We start from the raw sequence: 15,853 nt of genomic DNA on the forward strand, positions 1-15,853 counted from the left end.
TAAATTGCCTAGTCTTACTACAAGTCCCAGCAAGCCCTTAAGGTCTCTGAGTTACTGGTCACTTCCCTGGGCCCTGGCTGAACTGTATAGACTTTACCAACTGTCTACCCTCAGTAAAGCTACCGTTGTCCATAACTTGGCGTCAGAAATTCCCCCCGTGCCTAGCCCAGGATACAGCGGTATACCTTCGGGTGGTTATAGGCTAAACCACACCCTGGCGTCATGAATACAAGGGGTAAATGCCATCTGCCCCTAGGGTAACAACATCTGCCCTGCACCTCACACCCCGCCACCACATTAAAAAGTAGGATTTACATTCATTGTCAGTAAACATGATTATATATACCTGAGCTTATAGCACAACTAGCATGAAAAAAAATAAAATACTACTGTATCCAAACTGAGCTCTAGTAATGTAGGGTCACATCTTGTTCCAGTTAATAGGAAATAAAAGCTAGAGGCTTTTCTTCTAAGCATTTCAGCAATATTTTCTATCATTAGGCAAAATCTTTTTGCCCATATAGCAGCATTATTAAAAGAAGTAGTAGGGTTACATCATGTTTACACATATATTCCATTTTCAGTGGAGGCACATTTATGGGATAGTAAGGCATTGTTGTGTCCATTGTACGGTCACCGGTCCCGGGCTGGCTGCAGGTCTCACAGTCAGGCCATAATACAAAAGAAAAAATCATCTTTAGTTCAGGTAGGGGATTAACTAACTACACTACCCAGTGATAATATTAGATCTGACATTATCATACTTTATCATTATTACTTTATTATCATAGATTTCATAGATAGCAGCATACGTGAAAGAAGTAACACATACTGAAGTCTATAGGTTACATTTCAGTTCCCCAATGTATGTTTGCTTTACATTCACAGGCCCATATCCCCTACATATTTAAAGGGGTACTCCGGCCCTGAGACATCTTATCCCCTATCCAAAGGATAGGGGATAAGATATTTCACCGCAGGGGTCCCGCCGCTGGGGACCCCCGCAATTTTGTATTTACCACCCACCTGTTTGAGCTGCACGCCACGGTGTCAGCTCACAAACAGCCAGGTGGCGACCACGGGGCTGGAGTATCGTGACGTCAAGACTCCGCCCCTGTATGACATTAACCCCCGCTATGCAAGTCTATGGGAGGGGGCGTGACATCACACGGGGGCGGAGTCTTGACATCACAATACTCCGGCCCCGTGGTGACCACCCGGCTGTTTGTGAGCTGGCTCAAACAAGTGGGTGGCGAATACAAGGTTGCAGGGGTCCCCAGTGGTGGGACCCCTGCGGTGAGACATCTTATCCCCTATCCTTTGGATAGGGGATAAGATGTCTCAGGGCCGGAGTACCCCTTTAATGACATCTCAGCAATGCCCTGTGAGCTAAACTGAGTAGCAAGAGCACTAATCTTACCTATAGCTTGCTTCAATGTATCAGTTTGGAGTGACTTTTTCACCCCAGTTTTCAAGCTTGCAATTTCTCCCTTATGCCAATTTCAATTGGGCAAAACGTATCATATTCACACATGATGCTTGATAAATGTCCTCATTTTTATTTATTTTTTCAAAGTACTTTTTATCTTGTGAACTTTTATGGAATTGTCAAGAGCAGGAGAGGTTCGCTATAGAGATTTGCTCCTGCTCTGGACAGTTCCTGACACTGACAGAAGTGGCAGCAGAGAGCACTGTGGTCAGACAGAAAAGAACTACACAACTTCCTCTGTAGTATATAGCTGCTGATAATTACTGGAAGGATTAAGATTTTTTAATAGAAGTAATTTACAAATCTGTAGACCTTTCTGGCACCAGTTGATTTTAAAAATGTTTTCCCTCTGGAGTACCCCTTTAAACAATGCCCCTTTTATACCAAAGCAATACCCCTTTGTCAGAGGAGGTAAAAAGTGACTAAAACACAGCAAAATGAGGCTTGTGTTAAATTTTTCATTTTTTTTTTAACCTTAATAAATCCCCTCCTAAATCACAAGTTACAGGACTTTTAATTTACTTGACTTTATTTTCATTAAACTGGACACCCCTTTAAGCATGTGATGTTCTATCTCCAAAACATTATTGACAACACATTAATTCCCTAATTTATACTTTTCAACATTTATTATTGGAAATGATTCACAGTGCAGTTTTTCTTAAAATTCAAAATGAATCCTAAAAGGGGGAAAATTCACAGTAAACTATGCCTTTAGGCACTTTCATGCAGTTATAATAAGGCCACATTTTGGTATTTATATTATGACTACAAGCCCTGGTCCCCACCACAACACTTCTATTCAGTAAATGTGGTAATACTGAAATCCGTGGCTTATAGTGATTAAGTCTTCTACTGTGACTGATATTAGACCAATCAAGCCTCCCTTTAAGGTATAAGGATTACTTTGGAAACTACACAATTGACTTATTCATACACAGTTTGTGGCTAAATCTCTTTGTATTGATATTTCTATAATATAACTTGTAACCATTGTGCTGTAGAGCAAAGCTATCAACAGGACCCACTTCCTTATGAACAAAGATATGTTTAGTTTATAGTGGCTTTGGACTCAACTCTGCCCACTAAGTCTCTCCCTCCTCCTTTGGTTTCCCACATTTGTCTTCTCCTACACAACTAATTCCTTTTCCACACAATCTGTACTAACTGCACTTTAACTATGAGACTCCTATAACAATGGGAAGGGGAACTTTTATCTATGGGGCCCCACCTCAGTTTATATGGAGTAGTTACCCCCAGGTTCAAGTGATCTAAGGACATATCTATGGTGCATGGGTGTTATCAAACAGGGGAAATGGTTAAATTGGTACTCCGGCCCTGAGAGGGATAAGTTGTCTCACCGCGGGGGGTCCCGCTGCTGGGGACCCCCGCAATCTTTTATTCGCCACCCACCTGTTTGAGCTGCACGCCGCGGTGCCAGCTCACAAACAGTCGGGTGGCGACTACGCGGCCGGAGTATTGTGACATCATGACTCCGCCCCCTTGTTATGTCACCGCCCGCCCCGCTATGCAAGTCTATGGGAGGGGGCGTGACGGCCGTCACGCCCCCTCCCATAGACTTGCATAGCAGGGGGTGACGTCACACGGGGGCGGAGTCGTCGTGACGTCAAGATACTCCGGCCGCGTGCGTGCATCTCAAACAGGTGGGTGGCGAATACAAGATTGCGGGGTCCCCCGCGTTGAGACAACTTATCCTCTATCCTTTGGATAGGGGATAAGATGTCTCAGGGCTGGAGTACCCCTTTAAGGTCACTTACAACCTACATCTTTTACCCAATAATGGTCATTTATTAATCTTTAACTAGTATAGTTACCAGACACACAGCAAAGCAGTGGTATTCTACAATCTTTACGATTTATATATAGATACTACTTAAACTAAAGCAAAAGCTAAGCATTGACAAGAGCAAACACTTCATTGTTAATACATACATGGGAATTAAATGATTTGTGTGAGATATTATATCCCAAAACATTACATCTGTGAGATGTGTATTCCTAAAGCTAGCAAATTACGGTAAATTCCACAATTTCCACAACAGCATCTTCACCATTGATATGTGCACCTTGTCCACACTAGCATGGTCTAAGAGATACATAGTTTCTTCAAGTCTTCACAATTTTAAAAATTGTGTATTACACAGGTACACGTCCTTGAAAATGAAATAAAGGGAGATCAATTACACATTTACACTAGAGTACTGGAGTACTTATTATTAACCTATTTTTGAGGTTCAGTAAATTGATCACATTTATTCCCTTTCATTTAAAACGAAGATCTATGCTATGCCACATTTTAATATTTCTGTTTCTTCTTTAATCTGCTGTTTAGAAAATATTTTCTCCCTTTAGATCTATCACATTGTAAAATGATTGACACCATCTCCCTTCATGTGCACTTACTGGCGTAACAATAGAAAACATTCACTTAAAATAACATATTTGGAACAGTTGCAGTCCCAAAATACATACAATATGAATACTCTTTGTTAAATTCCACTTTACAAATCCATTTGCCGTTTTTAAACAATAAAATATAATCTACATAAAATATGAAGACCAAGAAACATATTGTAGATTGGGACTAATTACAAATACAAACTAAAAACACAATGCAAAATGTCTTTTATCAGTCAAACATGAAAGGCAGTAGTTCATCATCTATACATTGTTTTCCACAGTTGTGCCAATAGCTTTATCAACTGAAGTGTTGATGTGTCATCTGGAAAGTCACCTAAAGGTTCTAGCTTAACAATTCATTCCTGAAGCGAGACATGACGAATAGTTCGATGATAATCTTCTGCGCTGCTAATAAGATCTGAATATTCATATCCTCTAATAAAATGTCCTCCATTTTGTTCTGCAAAGCCAATAAGCTGTCTTGCAAATACAGGCTCAACCTAGAAAACAAATGACACAATGACACCGTGCTCAAGTGTAAAACGAAGAACTCCAAACAAGCAGCATTGTTACATTCAGAATATACCTAATACTTACCAAATCCACAATGCTATAATGTAGACATGGGTACAGTACCTTGCTTACCTATTGAATGGGAAGGGGGTGATTCCAGCTTGGGTTGGCTTTACATTTTGGACAAGTACACAGACAGGGGTTTCCCTCTCATATGCACATTTCTTTTAGCCCAAGACCCATGAAAATGTATGAACATTATATTTCAGCAGATGTCATTAGTTTAGGTCCATAGTATTGATCCATAAGAACTGCCATATAGTCCCTCCATGAGCCCATGAAACTCAGTGTACTTATAAATCTAGTTACACAAGGTACAGTATAGGCTACCATGGTAGTATTTGCTTTATTGAAGAATGAAAGTACGGAGGGTCCAGCACTTTGTTGCAAGCAGCTTTATTAAAGATACATCACACCATAAAAACGACAGTTAGTCAGACATGTTTCGAGCGCAAGCGCTCTTCCTCGAGGTCACCGAGGAAGAGCGCTTGCGCTCAAAACATGTCTGACTGACTGTCGTTTTTATGGTGTGATGTATATAAAGCTGCTTGCAACGAAGTGCTGGACCCTCCGTACTTTCTTCAATATTGGATGCCTTGCCGGGGACCGGTCCGAGCACCGTACATCAGGGAAGGTGAGCTGGATCACTAGTTTGTTGTAGTATTTGCTTTATGTTACATATCCAAACAATAGGAATCTGTACAAAACAGATCCATTATACAACTGTGTAAATGAAGCTTAACTATGTTGGCCAGTGGCTCAAGTTTCAGTCGGCCATTACCAAATCTCACTGTGGTCAATATTACCAAATATTACCCTTCCCATTTTTATGAAATGAAAGAGTTTCTAAGGTATTGGTGATATATATTTCACCAAATTCTGTTAAACTCTAAGTTTTCCGAATTATTAAATAGAGCTACATCAGGATCATTTATTATACAGAAAATTATGCTAGAACTGTAAAAGAAAACACCTACATGAGCTGTGATAAGTTTTCTTCCTCTTTGAAGATCCGGAAATTCTTCCCCAAAACATAAAACGATCTGAAATTTTGGAACTGGGCGTCCATGATGAGCAAATGCCTGTAATTCTGAGAAATAGAAAATATGTAAAAATTTTAAGATTTAAGCCACTGGCTCAGATTTATAAGATTAAAACCAAAACTCTGGTTTTGCCCAAACAACCAATCACAGCTCAGCTTTTATTTCTTAACAAGCTCTTGTAAATTGAAAGCTGAACTGTTGTTGGTTGTTATGGTCGAAACTAGACAGTTTGGGTTTCGGGAAGATTGATAAATCTGGGCCATTGATATTTTTAAAATACGTTATTAAAGGGGTATTCCAGGAAAATACTTTTTTTTTTTTTATATCAACTGGCTCCAGAAAGTTAAACAGGTTTGTAAATTACTTCTATTAAAAAATCTTAATCCTATCAATAATTATCAGTTGCTGAAGTTGAGTTGTTGTTTTCTGTCTGACAACAGTGCTCTCTGCTGACATCTGTGCTTGTCTCAGGAACTGCACAGGGTAGAAGAGGTTTGCTATGGGGATTTGCTTCTAAACTGGGCGGTTCCTGAGACACGTGCCATCAGAGAGTACTTTAACAGAAAAGAACAACTCAACTTCAGCAGCTCATAAGTACTGAAAGGACTAAGATTGTTTAATAGAAGTAATTTACCAATCTGTTTAACTTTCCGGAGCCATTTGATATATAAAAAAAAGTTTTTTCCTGGAATACCCCTTTAAGTACCGTGCTAGACAGATCTTTATTCCCCTTTAATATGAGATGTATAGACATCAGTACATAAGTCATTTCATTGCAACTTATAATTTACTATGTGTTAAAGTGTAACTGTCGCCTAGAATAGGCTTGTGATGCTGCAAACAAAGTGCAGAAGGGCATCACATGCTGCTTTATACTCACATTTTTAAGCCATCCAGGAATCAGTTGAACACTTGGTGAGATGGGGTCCTCTATGCTCTGGGGCCACTCCACCTCTCTCTGGCTACGCTATGCTGTTGATGCTGTGCATGCGCCATCTGTCAATCAGCACAATATAGCCGGAGCATAGCAGACCCCAGGCCCCACCTCTCGGACTGTTGGGCTGACACCCTGAGGGATCACAAATGCTTTTTTGTATGTATACAGCAGCCTGATCTATCTATAAAGGTATGCCTACAATATGCTTGTGAAGCCCTAGTGCACTGTGTGTGCCGCTATACAAGCCTATTTTAGGGGGTAGTTACACTTTAAAGTATAGTAAAACATGTAGGTTTGGACCCCTTAGAAGATCCCTTAAAAAATTGTAAAAATTTCACAAACCTTTCCTCACACAAACATTTATTACTCAACATTTATTAGCACAAAAAAATCGTAATTTTATGTAAAAATTAAGAAAGTTTGTAGATAGTCTTTAGCAAAATGTTCTCACCAATATGTTCTTATCTGCTATGTAGATCTATGCATCTCCACAGTAACATACGAGAACAAACTCTGTGTACCCACTTACAAATGTATACCATGTGACTTTCTTACCTACCAAATGAATGTAAGTATAATATATAGAACCGTATGTGTATTTTTAAGATCGAGTAAATAAATAAACTGGCTTATATTGACCTGTGGTCCCTTTTTGTTCTTTATTCAACATATTGAGTATTAAATGACTAAAAATGTGGCACAAACAAAAGTTACCTGTTAAAAACTGCTGAGTATCAAATAGCTTGCAAGGCACATCTCGTTCCAGCTTATTAGGACGATCACTGTACATGGACAAAGGTCCCTCCCAATAAATTCTGCTCTGGCACAGTCTCTTGGCATATATTCCGTCATGGGCCATCCAGAGAAGTACACCCCTTTCTAAGTGGCTCAGCAGCTTTTCAATGTTTTTGCGTAGACTATTGTCCTCAGGGTAAGGAAACATGATTTGGTCCATGCGACTTATTTCCATGCACTGTCCATGTGAAATCCTGCACCCTTCTGGACTGGATGTTGTTCTTTCACCAACCAGGGTATCTCGGTAATATAAACTGACATGAAGCCGGCAGTCTAGGAAGTAAGTGTAAGTCAATTAGACTAAGGCAACTCTTTCAACTATCCTATAGTAGTGATCAATTACATCCCAGCTGGTTTATCTGTTAGTAATCTTGGTGTGAGTAAGGAAAACGGCTGAATACGTGCATCATGTACCATCTGCAGAAAAGTTTGATGGCATGACTGAGTCCCTAACATGTACTATCTTCACAGCCCACTCAACCATTATTTTAGTTCTCCCTTCTGCTATATTTACTGGCCTTATGGGAATAGGGGAAGTCAGACATACAAGCCTTCCAGCATTGTGAATAGTAGAGATAAGAGGTAAGCTCATCTCGCAAAAGGCATGAAAAATAAATCATAATATTCATTATTACTGCACACGTACAGAATACTAGATTGGCATTTACCAAGGCATTAAGGAGTCCTAGCATTAGGCATTGCAGTCTGCTTTTGCTGAATTGGGCAACTTACCTGAAAAAGCAATAGCTTCTCCAGATCGTAAGCTTGGTTCTATTGGTAGTCCAGCAGTTTGCGACTCTGCTGGTGGGCAAGCATAAAAAGAGCCAGTAACCTGGTAACCTATTAAAAAATACAAAGACATTTCTCATATTATATTATCCAATCGTACAATTATCAACAACAACTCCACATTTACTTGCTGGAAGAAAATACACAAAGACATGTACTACAGAACATACATATAACTCTGCATAAAGGGCATAAGATTCTCACACTGGTTTCTATACCACTGCTCTGATGAATTGTGGTTTACCCAGTAAACCTTCATGTACAGTTCACTAGCTCTAGTTCCTAGGATGTACTATAGTGTATGAATCATATTCATGTGTGGCCTTTCAGAAAAGAAGCAGCTACCTTTACCGAATAGATCACTAGTTGTACAATATCATCTACACATACGGCAGCTGGTAATTGACCAATATAGGTAAGAGCTCCACTTTTAGAAGGTTCAAAAGCAATATAAGCTAGTTACTAAAAGCATTCTCGTTATTTTAGGATTTAGAGGGCTTAGAAAGTAACCAGTATATCTGAGACCTAAGTCCTAAGACTATATTGTATTATATTTTATTCGACACAGAACTGCTTCCCGCAACAGCAGGAAGTCTTTCTATTAGTAAGAGGAGCAGGAAAACATAAAATACAAGATACTGATCCTGGATTCCCTAAAGCTTGCTTGTCTGCCTGGTGTTATAGTTTGCAGTATGGTTCACTGGCTATGTGGAATTGAATGTGTATTTGGCTATTTTGGTGAAAATTATTCTACAATAAATTTAGGTCAAATACAATTTGGGCAAAACAATTGGAAGAATGCAAGAACATTAGACACAAAGCAGAAGTATAAAAATATAATTCTATTGTTTCATAGATAAACACTCCACCCTCCATGAGAGAATGACTATTAATTTAGGGTGATATAATAAATATACATGAATGTATTGTTATTTGTCTAAACAAATAACCACCATTTTAATAATCCTTCTGGGTACTGTTGTCTACCCATTTATTGTATTATCTTAGACGCCTGCCTTTGAGCCCACTAAAGCTGCACTATGTGTTTCAAAACTGAACCTTATTGCTGTAGAAAATGTCTTATTGTATTGGTCCTGCAGGGAACCACACTAGGAGTAACCTTCCAATAAATAGAAACCAAAAAAACCAAGCTATCTATGCTACTAACGGAAGATGGTTAAGACTTAACTTTTAATATTTACAATTAAAACAATCAAAATTATCAACACAGCCGCAGTATACACAATTTATGCAAATCATGCAGTATACAACATATCAGTTTATGCAAATCATGCCCCTATGCGCATATTGTCAATTGTAATGAACAATTTCCTGGTCATGTGTATGACCCACTACCATACTGCCAGGATCAGGGCTTCCCGCTGAGTGAAAATTGGCCACTAATCAAGCGGTACTCACATATAAGCGATCCCAGTATTTTCAAAACAGCAGTGGGCATACCACTGGCTTGAAAATACCAGGATCGCCTATATATGAGTACCAATTGATAAAACTTTTGTTCCTTATAGGAGGGCCTGGGTCCAGTAGACTTAGTGGTATTATTGTCTTCCTTTGTAGGTGCTCCAGCTGAGGGTCATGTGAGTCTGGATTAATGCATTAGATGCTATATCAACAGGACATATTGGTTTGAGATTACAATTCTCTTTTTTCCTTGTTGTATATTTTTCAGGTTGACAATATTAACTCTGTGGGAAGTCTGATCCTGGCAGTATGGTAGTGTAATAGGCAAGCAGCTTGGTGTGAAGAAATCAACTGTGGGAGCAATTATTAGAAAATGGAAGACATACAAGACCAATGATAATCTCCCTTGATCTGGGGCTCCACGCAAGATCTCACCCCATGATGTCAAAATAATCGCAAGAACGGTGAGCAAAAATCCCAGAACCACACAGGCGAACCTAGTGAATGACCTGCAGAGAGCTGTGACCAAATTAACAAAGGCTACCATCAATAACACACTATGCCACCAGGGACTCAAATCATGCAGTGCCAGACGTGTCCCCCTGCTTAAGCCAGTACATGTCCAGGCCCATCTGGCGTTTGCTAGAGAGTATTTGGATGATCCAGAAGAGGATTGCGAGAATGTCTTCTGTCAGATGAAACCAAAGTAAAACTTTTTGGTAAAAACTCAACTTGTTGTGTTTGGAGGAGAAAGAAAGCTGAGTTGCATCCAAAGAACACCATACCTACTGTGAAGCACGGGGGTGGAAACATCATGCTTTGGGGCTGTTTTTCTGCTAAGGGACCAGGACGACTGATCCGTGTAAAGGAAAGAATGAATGGGGCCATGTATTGTGAGATTTTGAGTGAAAACCTCCTTCCATCAGCAAGGGCATTGAAGATGAAACGTGGATGGGTCTTTCAGCATGACAATGATCTCCAACACACCGCCCAGGCAAGGAAGGAGTGGCTTCATAAGAAGCATTTCAAGGTCCTGGAGTGGCCTAGCCAGTCTCCAGATCTCAACCCCATAGAAAACCTTTGGAGGGAGTTCAAAGTCCGTGTTGCCCAGCGACAGCCCCAAAACATCACTGCTCTAGAGGAAATCTGCATGGAGGAATGGGCCAAAATACCGGCAAGACTGGGTGAAAACCTTGTGAAGACTTTCAGAAAATGTTTGACCTCATTTCTAACAAAGGGTATATAACAAAGTATTGAGATGAACTTTTGTTATTGACTAAATACTTATTTTCCACCATAATTTGCAAATACATTTTTCAAAAATCAGATTTTATGGATTTTTTTTCTCATAATGTCTCTCATAGTGGAGGTATACCTATGATGAAAATTACAGGCCTCTCTCATCTCATCTATTGGGAGAACTTGCACAATTGGTGGCTCACTAAATACTTTTTTGCCACACTGTATATGTATGTGCTTCCACTCTGTGCCAAGACAAGTACTTCCCAAGAAATCGCCATGCAACCACAAAATCTGATTTCCTGGCAATGTTTCTATTTTATTCAACCACAGAATTCTCTTAAGAAATATACAGAAGTCATGATGTTTTGTATAATATCTATTCCCAAGTTCACCAAAGCTTATATATCAGATATAATAGTCATCTGAAAAGTTTAGATTTTAACACATTGTACTCAAGGGTGGGGACAACGGGTTCATGTGGTTTTGAACACACTGATAAAATAGAGACTTCAAGTAGCTTAAATTCGTATTAACAGAACTTCAATCGACAAGTTCTGATCAATATAAAAAACTACTAAGTAACAGAATAATATTGTTCTTACTGTTATCACAGGATGGGTTTTGCCATAGGTGACTACGTGCTGTAAAGGGGACACTTGCACATTGGTAAGGGAGATCAGGATGGGGTTGTTCATAGTCTCTCCAGGTACGTTCATGTGGCATCATGAAGTGTGGCACCTGTTAAAAAAGAAGAGGACATTTTTGATTGTATATAAATTGTACTATAGAAGAAAAAGAAAATCTGCCCTAATTTAATATATCTGAAACATTCAGGTGGTGGTTCTTTTAGGGTTTATATTTTTATCTGCTGAATGAAGTAGTAAAGGCAGTTATGTCTCCAGAATGCCTCATACGTATAAACTTTTTGGCATGGCCGAACATTCATGTGTTTGCTCTCTATGGTGAGAGGAAGGGTAAGCAGCTTGGGGGGAAGGGGGAGCAAAATTGACAAGTTTGTCTGACTTTAGTATAAGTTGTATGGGCACCTTAACTGAACAGGCAGTTCTTGGGTCTAGGTCCCCAGGGCTGGCTTCAGAGAGTTTTTCCAAGTCTCCTAAAGGGTCTCTGAAAAACCCGGTGCCCAATTAGAGCGGGAGGGGGGAGGCAGGGTTAAATGGCCAGGATGAGATGTTCCTTTGGTCCTAGATGTACTTAGAAACAACACCAAAAGATTGCTGCAAACTGAGACACCAGACTACCCACCATCAAAAGACAGTTAAGTTGCAGAATTTTCAATGAATGCTGAATACATCAATTACTGTGCCAATGATATGTTTGAAATGTTTAAGGTCCCTATTACACAGGGCGATTACCAGACAAACAGACCGACATCACCCTGTGTAATATGGTTGTGATCAGCCATCGAACCAGCATTTGCATTGTTCATTGGCCGATCAGATTGTTTCAACCCATCAAAAAATGGTCAGCGATTCGCCGCACATCTCCGTATAATAGGGAATGTGCGGCTGATTGAGCCAAAGGGTTGTATGAACAATCTAGTAATGGTTTGTGTGGCTCTGGCTACACTATTCCTGAGCTGTGTAATAGTGTTGATCTACGATATCGATGCTCATTTACTCAGCTGCTCAGGCTGTGTAATATGGCCTTAAAGGGGTATTCCGGCTTTATACATCTTATCCCCTATCCTTTGGAATGCCCCTTTAACACTGATGGTCATGGAGACCATATCTCTTCATGCTACTAACCTGAGCATGTGGCTGTAGAGAAGTATAGGCTTGAGGTACGGCAAATGGATGGTTCACTATTAACTGGTTATCTTCTGTGCCAAGTTGTTTTATTCCTGTAATGATACAAAGGTTTGTTATTTTTTAATAATGAAGGGAATAGGCATTATAATACTTCAAGAACGTCATTTTTTTTTCGAAACCAAATTTCCTCTGGCTGCCCTGAATCTGTTCTGTATAAAGGATTCTCTTATACACAAAGAAGACTACGGAGATATATAGAATTTGTTGCACTAGGTGTGCAGCGGTTAAACCTCTGATAATAAAACTATCAGACGTCATTGAAAGGAATTGTCATAACCACATATGAAAAAGGAACAAATTGGGGTAGGATGTCTTACCTTTCTTTGATCCTTCTGGGACAATTTTGTACACCTTATATGGGTCTGATATATCCAGTTGACTTCTCTCTACTAACTCCTCAAAGTCATTACTCTTGTTTAGAGCACAGCGTAATCTTGTCTTCCATGTGGGAGGATCTGGTTTGTCAAGACCCTCTCTGTATTTGCCTTTAAAAAGTGCCCATGCCTGTAAGTGCAAAAAGTACAAAATGATCACTACACAATACTATTAAAAAGCTCAACTAATGAAACATAAAGGTATGAACCATTGTATTTACACAATAGCAGAATGCTTAATGATCATTATGTCTAATACACTGATGAATATTTTTCATTGGAAAAATACAAAAGAATGTATAATCGAAATGATGTAAAATTAGCTGTTACCATTGAATAACAGGCAGTTTTCTTTGTCAGGTTCTTGCGTATAATATAACAGCAGAGAAAGTTTTTTAGACGCCTAATCGGCACCAAAAATCAGACGTTTTACAAAGCACAGTATTAATATAAAATAGCAGTTTTGCAAAGAAGAAACAATACTGAGATAATATGCACATCCATTCATGACACTAAGTACATAATATTTCCTATTAGAAAATTTAAATATAAAACAGTCCATTTAAAGATAAAGATCACACTGTTTGGTGGATTAACTAGGAGGACCAGGAAGCGGCTACCGTCATATGTGTGTGTACAAGGGGGACATTGGATGCTGTGCTCCTAGCACGACATCATCTGCTGAGTGGAATTCTGTCTAATAGGCTGCTTTTCCTTACCAATGCTCCTGCACTAGGGGTTGTTTATTTGTTTTATTTTTTTTTTTGCATAATTTTGGGATAAAATAAGTTGTTAACAGTGATTACCGTATTTTTCGCCCTATAAGACGGACCAGCATATAAGACGCACCCAATTTTAAAGGTGCAAAATCTAGAAAAAAAAGATTCTGAACCCAACTGTGATCTTCAACCTGCGGACCTCCAGATGTTGCAAAACTACAACTCCCAGCATGCCCGGGAGTTGTAGTTTTGCAACATCTGGAGGTCCGCTGGTTGAAAACCACTGGTATAGGAGGTAACACTCACATGTCCCCACCACCCAGGACCCGTTGCCGCTCATCAACGCTGCCCTGGATGTCGCTCTATCGCTGTTGCCGCATCCCCGTGGTGTCCCTGATGCTCCGGACGTCTTCTTCCCCGGGATTCACGCTCTCCGTCGCCGTCATCACATCACCGTCATCACGTAGCTACGCACGCCGCTCCTATTGGATGACGGGACGGCGTGCATGACGGCGTGATGACGTCGAAGGAGAGCGCCGGTCATGCAGGGGATCCCGGCACGGAGTAGACACCGATGAGGCAGGTAAGGTCCCTCCCGGTGTCCTGTAAGCTGTTCGGGACGCTGCAATTTCACCGCGGCGGTCCCGAACAGCCCGACTGAGGAGCCGGGTTAGTGTCACTTTCGCTTCAGCTTTGATCACCGCGTCTGTAGGGTTAATACAGGGCATCACCGCGATCCGTGATGTCCTGTATTAGCCGCGAGTCCCGGCTAAAAGTGCGTCTTATACGGTGAAAAATACGGTATATAAAAGAGTTTTTTGGGGACTTTTTTTTTTTTTTATAGATGGCCTATCATTAAAGTAGGCTATCAATATATTGTCTGTGGGGGTCTGACACCCTGCATTGACACCTTCATACACAGTAAACTGTCTCTTTACTGTATGTTGGGGGTATCACATGTCAGATCCCCCCACCCACCCCCCATCAATCAGATATTGATAGCCTATCTTGAGGATGAGCCCTCAATAAAAGTCTTTGGACTGCTCTTTTAAATAAGTAGTGGAAAAATGATACCTTGAGCAAATGGTTCCTATATAGATGCAGAGGTATATTAATAAGCAGACATGCAGATGAAGGTTTATATTCTTTCTCCAAATTAGAAGATTATGGCACTGGCAGATAAGACTTCTGCTTTATTTCCATTAAAAGTATACAAATAAAGTGCAAACAGATAGCAGACAAGGGATACCCCCCCCCCCCCCCCAATGTGTTTCTGCCCTACCAGGCCTTAAACATAATCCTTTCTGTACAACAAAGGTTTACTAGTATATACCAAACTGTAACAGTTCAGCTTTTCAACTGTTTAACCATATCAGTTTATTCTATTTATGTATTCCAAGCTAACAGAAAATAGCTAGCAGCAGAGCTCCCAAAATAATGCCAAAATAAAGCCAGACTCTCCTATTGCTAGCTTCCTAGGGAAAGCAGAATAAATATACTGCAATATAGAGATAGCGTTCGGCACTGCACTGCATAAATGTGGCTCTATGGCAAGTTCGTATGCACCTGTATAGAAAATGGCAACTGCAGTAGATCCGGACTGGGGTGCTCAATTCTTAGAAGACAGTCTAGAAGAATGCAGCAATTGAAAAGATGAATGGCACTCACCAGTCTCGTAGTGAAACAAACGTGTTTTATTCCATAAAGTGCAACATAGTTACAGGCAAGGCAAGGGAGGACTAGGACGCCGTCCACGTAGCGGTGATAGCTATTTCGTGTGCAAAGCGCACTTCCTCGGACCACCTCAGTGCCATTAATCTTTTCAATTGCAGAATAAATATACTGTACTTGTTCCCAGCTGCTCCAATCCATATAGGAAAAGAATGTCTGTATTAACTAGGGCAGTGTAACCATGAATGGTACACCTGCTAGTGGTTAGTGAACAGCACGGCCTGTCAGCGTCCAGAAAAAGGTGCAAATCTCTCTCTGTCGGTCCGACTTCTAGTTATTTTGACCAAAATACTGACTAAAATGATATGGTAAACCCAGTGTAAAAGTGACTAAACACATGAAACAATCATCTGACAGCATTGTATCCCAACTCCACCATAAAGAGCATCTCTATTTCAATAGGGAGAGGGGAGTTCGCTGCTACCAGACCAATGGGGCAGTCGCACAGACCAATGTGACAGTGGGAAAAAAAGGGAGCCTCCCCAGACT

At 40.3% G+C, this 15,853-nt stretch overlaps 1 protein-coding gene across 1 annotated transcript in view; it reads right to left on the reverse strand.

The window, feature by feature from the left end:
- Nucleotides 1–3,585: 3,585 nt before the first annotated feature.
- Nucleotides 3,586–15,853, reverse strand: part of IRF4 (interferon regulatory factor 4) — a 32,550-nt gene continuing 20,282 nt past the window's right edge. The window contains exons 3-9 of the mRNA XM_056518473.1: nucleotides 12,858–13,044; nucleotides 12,478–12,572; nucleotides 11,314–11,449; nucleotides 7,991–8,098; nucleotides 7,178–7,531; nucleotides 5,461–5,573; nucleotides 3,586–4,410 (exon numbers count right to left, since the gene is read on the reverse strand). Of these exons, the coding sequence (XP_056374448.1) occupies nucleotides 4,267–4,410; nucleotides 5,461–5,573; nucleotides 7,178–7,531; nucleotides 7,991–8,098; nucleotides 11,314–11,449; nucleotides 12,478–12,572; nucleotides 12,858–13,044 (1,137 nt within the window). The 3' untranslated portion in view covers nucleotides 3,586–4,266. The remainder of the gene's footprint in view (nucleotides 4,411–5,460; nucleotides 5,574–7,177; nucleotides 7,532–7,990; nucleotides 8,099–11,313; nucleotides 11,450–12,477; nucleotides 12,573–12,857; nucleotides 13,045–15,853) is intronic.

This window comes from Hyla sarda, chromosome 5 (genome assembly GCF_029499605.1).
Source record: "Hyla sarda isolate aHylSar1 chromosome 5, aHylSar1.hap1, whole genome shotgun sequence".
Taxonomy (NCBI): Eukaryota; Metazoa; Chordata; class Amphibia; order Anura; family Hylidae; genus Hyla; species Hyla sarda.